Here is a 6,843-nt window from a genome sequence, read left to right as displayed (position 1 = left end):
AATAATCTTATAATGTATTAAATATTAAATTGAACTGTCTACCACCAACAAAACTACACTAGTATTGCGAATAAAGGAAGTTGATTCGTTGTAATTAAAATAATGTTTATATTTTATCTAATTATTACAGTAAAAATGTTTTCACAAATTAAAAATTAAAAAAAAATACATATGTATAATGAACGTTTATTAATTATAAACTTAAATAAATTAAAATAAACTAAAATTATTTCCAATTATAATAAAAAATAAAGAAATCACTGCGGTAGTATTAAAACGATTTAAGTGCAATTTTAGTTTTTATTCACATTGTTAAAATAATATTATTATGCATTCAAAACAAAAAAAAATATTAAAAAATCAATTTTTCGTGTATTATTTTCGCTTTTCCTGCTGCCATACAGCCAAAGAAACGAGACGGGATACTAGACCATGAACTCTTTATCAAATCCGCAGCCTTCTCAGCTATCATTATGACCGGAGCGTTGGTGTTGGTGGAAACCAGCGTAGGCATGATGGACGCGTCCACCACCCGGAGCCCATTGACGCCGTACACTTGGAGTTGTGGGTCCACCACGGCGGTCTTGTCACCCGCGGGACCCATCTTGGCGGTACCCGCCGGATTGTTCGTGGACACGGTGTAGTGCCGAACCATGCACTCCCAGTAGGCGTCCGAGTGCCATGGCAGCGTCTGACAACCGGGGAACGGTACGTCGTGCAGACTGCTATCGAACTTGCGGAGAGACGCAGTCTGGGCCATTTCCAGCACAAAATTGACACCCCTCACCAGCGTGTTCACGTCCTCTCGGGCAGTCAGGTAGTTGGGAAAAATCTTGGGAGAGTCGAACGGGTTGGCGCTCCGCAACAGTATTTCGCCGCGGCTCTTGGGCTTCAACAATATCTGCAGATATACAATAATATGAAATGTTGATTATCTCCACAGCCATCGGCGACAGGTGGGAAAGTGTCGGGGTTCGGTATATACCGACTATTATTGCCTATCAGACTTTGAATATTTTCAGTTCAGATTTAGACCACTAATATAATAAAACCAGAGAATATAATGTTTTCAGCCACAATGTAAGTCTGTGAAATTATCATTTTATTTTTCAAATATCTTTAAAATTATAGGTATTTCTTGAACAGCATCAAAAACAATCTGTGCAATGAATAACGCGTGTTCAATTTATACGTGAAACATTTAATGCAAAACAAAAAAATACCTAAAATACCTAAGTACCTTGCATAAACCATTATCGATATATAAAATATGAGAATATGAAAAATATGTTTTGATGAAGCACGTGTATGTATAAAGTATAAGCCCTAATAGTTATTGAAACAATATTACGATATTATTTTATACAATTTAAATCTGATATTTTCATTTCTAATATTTTTTTAATACATTTACTTACAGGTAAAGCGGACCAAACGTCTTTGTGAAGAATCGATTTATACATCGAATCATAAAAACAATCTTTTAGCCCGTGAGCTTTCCAAGTGTTGTTTCCACAAAGACCAGTGATGGTGGAACCAGACACTAAGTTCAACCCGATGTCTGGTTGCTCAACTGATATATTGCCGTGTGAATTAATGAACGCCATTCCTTCAACGCCGGCCATGATCGTTAGTAGTCCTTGGCGCATCTGCGCATAGCTGAATACCGTATCGAGGTTTTGCACTCTTTTATGCGTTAGTGAAACCTGTACAACAAACGAAAGAGCATGTAGTGATATAATAATTCACCGCAGTGGATATGTCTTTACAATAGTTTCATAAGATAAAAATAAAATAAGTTTTTATTAATAAAGTATAACCTGTTGGTTGGTCAAAAACGTCAATCCACCAAGTCCTATGTGGTCTTGAAGATTTTTTCCTACGTCTAAATTGGAAATAATGGGTATACCCATTTCTGCCAGATGACTTTCAGGACCAATGCCAGAGAGCATAAGCAACTGTGGCGAATTGATAGGACCCGCTGACAGCAACACTTCTTTTTCCGCCCGAACGTAGTACCTAATGTTATTTTTTATCAGTTCGACACCGGTCGCGATTTTCGTTGCAGGATCTATGACAACTCGTGTGACAAGCGTGTTCAGTGTCACGTGCAGGTTTCTTCGTAACCTGGCTGGTCTCAAGAATGCCTTCGCCGTACTGCATCTCGAACCATTTCTGATGGTTCCTTGTGGTACCATAAAACCCGTTTGACGTTGGCCATTAATATCGTGTACATCGTAGCCCATTTCTCTCCCGGCCGCCATGAACGCTTCGGCTAATGGGGTATTGGCTGGAGCTTCCGACACCGTGAGATAGCCGCCAGCCGAATGGTACGGAGTACGCACTAAGGACGAGTTTTTGTTGTCCTCCGATTTTTTAAAATATTGGAGCACGTCATTGTACCCCCAACCTGAATTACCTTGTTCCCACCAGCTTTTAAAGTCCATTGGGTTTCCACGCACATACAACATATTGTTTAATACGCTGGACCCTCCTAAAACTTTGCCGCGAGACCACCTGCACCGTTTTTCATTCATAGCTGAAAAATAAAATAATAAATAAATTAAATCACGGTATATAAAATATTTAAAATGTTCCTATGTATGTATGTATGTATGTATGTAGATTACATTTACCTACTATGTCATGTTTACAGGAATATCTTGTATAGTTGTATGAATGGGTACATTATGTGAAATGTATATTTAATGCAAGGTTAAAATTTCTGAGACTATAATTTTTTTTATGATTTTAGGAACGATAAAATAATTTAAATGCATTTTATAAAACTTAAAACCAGATTCGCAGTAGGTACATTTCATATTTTAGGAAACTAAGTTATAGGTATTGGGAAAATTAATAATTGAAACTATAGAAGAACGTTGCAAAACATTTGGATCAATATTTATCAAAATAGTACAACATTTAAATAATACCACATTATTATAAAACCGAGATAGTTATTATATTACCTTAAGAAATTAAGTATATATTGAGTCCACAAATGTCCGTCTATATTTCTTTATAGGAGGTAGGTACTTAAGTATTACTCACCCAAACACGCTGTATTTTGAGATTCAGTTATATATTGCCAATCAGTATCGGATAGTTGCTGGTGGGTTGCCAACAAAGGCACGCCCGATAATTCATTTTCATGCCCACCAGCTTCTATCACTAGAACACTCCAATGTTCGATTTCTGTTAGCCTATTTGCGAGCACCGCACCTGAGAAAATGTTGTATTTTTAGTCAATATTAAGTTTGTTTATATTATTTTGAAAAAATTATCGACACAGTATCGTGATAAAAAATATTACGAAAGTATATAACACGTCATGTCTTATACTAATATAATTTTATAAGATAAGGATATAATATGTATTATTTTTACCTGCTGATCCTCCGCCGACAATAATAAAATCGTAATTGCTTAGTAGTGAATCTCCGGGCAGGTCAATGATGCCCGATGAAGTATCCGCTTCATCGCCTTGCTTAAAGTACATGATCGTGGCAAATAAAATAGCAATGAAGGACATCTTCCTTCTGACTTTAGGAACTATAATCGCATTGATATCTAACATTTTTTTTGTTTTAAAACTCAAGCGCAAATTAACACTCGTAGATTGATAATTGTGTATGTTTGCACACTACGTTTTTTTACGGCTTCACTTCTATATGATCTAAAGGTTGTATAAAAATATGTTAAATTAGGTTAGCACATTATGATATCCATATTTAGAATATACTTTCACTCTAAAGACGGATTCACAGATACGTTGTATGTCGCGTCGTGCGATGGCGTAGTGCTGTAGTAACTAAAGTTAATAGTTACAACTGATACCTATTACCTAACACTAATTTTCAAAAGTTGAGGTATAAACAATTTTTGTATTTTGAAACAATCAATTGCAACTTGGTTATTACATGATATCAAAAAAGTAACGTCCAAACACAATACCATTTGTTCGACACGATACGACGCATAATGCAGCTGCGAATCCGGCTTTAGGTTTTGATATTTTACAACCATAAGTACTTTCCTTAGTAATTGGTAGATAAGATAATATAAACAGATTTTTAAATAGGTAAACTTATATTATATTTATAAATTCTTACTGATCATTTCAACTTGTCGGTCTACAGATTACAGTAAAGATAAATAATTTATCTATAATATAATATAATTATTATATTGAATAATATTCAATATAATAATTCCGTAATATTGAATTTTATATTATAAAATTCAATATTACGGATAATAATTCTTATAATGTATAACCTTTTATTGTAATAATTTGTACTTTCAAATTTCAAAAAGCATAATACTATTATACCTAAAATACCAAATTAATATTTATTTCGCGACCAATTTTGATTAAAATTCCTATAAACAAAAATGTGAATATGTATTTTTAATATATTTAAACTGCTATTGTAACTATATATTAGGAGCCTTGTATTACATTTTCACGATCTTTTGCCTAACAATCTTTAATCATTTGTTTTAGTTACACTAAAAACCAAATTCGATTTAGTCGAAAACCATTTTTGCGTATTTTTAATTTTGTTGTTCCCTGTGCTTTTGATTCACTTTCACTATCAGAAAAGATACAGTTGAAGGAAATTTAAGCATTTTTACTTTTCTAAAAACAGATGACAGACGCTACAAAAATAAATTAATCAAAAATTAACAAAAAATAATAAAAACACACATCATCATTGTGAAATCAAACATCAATCGCTTTACTCAGAATATAAAATGTATTACTGATAAAATTTAAAATCTTAAAAGACTCATATTTCACTTTAAAATAACATATAATAAACAATATAATATCATTTTTAAACCAACAGAGGTAATTGTGATCTGCCTAGCATAAAATTTGCCACATTACGCACTTGTAAGATGGAGACAACACAAACGAGTACTTACCACGTCCTCTAACTCATATTTAATAATTATTTTATTTTATTTTAGAATACAATAGTTTATTTTTGAAGGTCCAATTATATCGGGAAAAAAAAACGACCTGTTTAATTCGGTAACAATCTTTTTTACCTTACACACTTATTTGAAGAAACATTGTTCACCAAATGTTGTGATTTTAACTTTTAAGTGCTCATTTTAAAGTGTTTGAAAACATTTGATGAAATAAGGTACCGTTTAAAAGCCATTGCAATTTGATTGAAAATATTACATTAACGACTACGGTTTGATTAAGAGTATGTCACACCCCCGCATGAGTTGTCTCCGTCTTACAATTAATGTTCACCATAGCAAAAACTATTCCATGTGCGACAACTTTACTCTCCTCTTTGTATACTTCAATTTTTAATAATTAAATGAAAAAAACATAAAAAAAAATACCAATGTTATCAACTGATAACTTTAAATGTATTTATGTTATCCAAATTATAAAAAAAATTTAATAATATTAATATTTTTTTTTAAATTATGTTATTAAACATTTTCAAATTCAGGATACTGAAACAAGTATGTGTAGAAAACATGTTTTTACAGTATTTTTGGCTTGTGCACGATATTATACAAAAGAGCTCAGGAATTTTTTACGGTTGTACGAGTACTGAATAGCCATTACAATTATTTATTTGTAACAAAACATTTGCCGAACCACTACAATACCAGGAGGTTCTCTCTCGTATTACAATAGCGATCACATATGGCCCAAAACCGAAAATGCACGTACTAACCATTTATAATGAAACATTTTATCCTTGCTGGGGGTCGTAAAATATCTCGTAGCATATTGTGTTGAAGTAAAAATATAATTTAAACTCATATTCTCCTTGCAGCATCGGACAGTGAATAATCGAAACGCCGACCATGTCCCGTGCCGGAAGTGGCCGATAGACGCAGCAAGAAAACCATACAAATACTTTTAGAAGTAATATTTCGCATTTAATTTTTGTTATTGAATTGAAATAAATCGTATCCTGTAGTATAGGTACCTACTATGAAAGATCGCAGAGGTGTAGCCGTGACCTAACCTAACTTAACCTACGTTACAATATAAAATGTAATATGTTATAATATGTAGTATAGGAACACGTTATTATAGGTTATAATTTAATATAATATAGGTCGTAGTAATATAGGTTCATATGTAAATACATATTTTTACTGAGATTAAATAGTTATATTTTGGCAAGTGGTAAATTCGTTTTAAATGATTTGTAATAAAATGAGATGTGTAACATTAAAGTAAAAATATTACAAATAATAATAATAATGATAATTATAATAATATGATCTATTAGGTACAATAATAATAATCTAAACTATTACAATTGTACGCTTTGGCCTGACAGTATTAAAACTGTGTACCTATACGAATAATTGTGTTTTAAAGTAAACTGGGCCACTGTGTATTTAATTTATATTTTCTTTTAAATTATAGTTAAGAAAATAGAAATTAATGACACGTGTTGAAATTTGTTTATTTCCATTATATTATGTATTAACCTAAATTATAATAATAAAGTAATTATGTATTTAAAAGACAAAAAAAAATAGTATTAACTAATGTAAAGTGGGTTTGAGTTAAAATGTTGATTTAAAGAAAGATTGACAATAAAATACAACGATAAACCACTAGTCATCCCCGCGAGTCGGCAAATGTAAATCGATAATAATAATCACAACAAAAACCTTCGTAAACTACGTGTAAAAACGGCTAAGTAAAAAAAATATAAGATCTTTAAGCATTGTAGAGATGTGATATGAATAAATGCTAAGTATATTGAATTTAAGTAAACTTATTTTGTTTCAATAATTTTATTTACTTGGCGAGGAATTATATCTTAAAAGACACAAAGTGTG

General features: G+C 31.9%; 1 protein-coding gene across 1 annotated transcript in view; it reads right to left on the bottom strand.

Annotated features, from left to right (window-relative positions):
- Positions 1 to 271: 271 nt before the first annotated feature.
- The window catches only part of LOC100161153 (glucose dehydrogenase [FAD, quinone]-like), a 7,439-nt gene continuing 867 nt past the window's right edge, over positions 272 to 6,843 (bottom strand). Inside the window, exons 2-6 of the mRNA XM_001947877.5 lie at positions 3,391 to 3,679; positions 3,055 to 3,225; positions 1,821 to 2,539; positions 1,419 to 1,706; positions 272 to 901 (exon numbers count right to left, since the gene is read on the bottom strand). Coding sequence (XP_001947912.2) covers positions 353 to 901; positions 1,419 to 1,706; positions 1,821 to 2,539; positions 3,055 to 3,225; positions 3,391 to 3,580 — 1,917 coding nt within the window. The 5' untranslated portion in view covers positions 3,581 to 3,679 and the 3' untranslated portion in view covers positions 272 to 352. The remainder of the gene's footprint in view (positions 902 to 1,418; positions 1,707 to 1,820; positions 2,540 to 3,054; positions 3,226 to 3,390; positions 3,680 to 6,843) is intronic.

This window comes from Acyrthosiphon pisum, chromosome X (assembly GCF_005508785.2).
Source record: "Acyrthosiphon pisum isolate AL4f chromosome X, pea_aphid_22Mar2018_4r6ur, whole genome shotgun sequence".
In the NCBI taxonomy this organism is placed as follows: Eukaryota; Metazoa; Arthropoda; class Insecta; order Hemiptera; family Aphididae; genus Acyrthosiphon; species Acyrthosiphon pisum.
The sequence above is the reverse complement of the archived record's forward strand: the minus strand, read 5'-3'. Positions and strand labels throughout refer to the sequence as shown.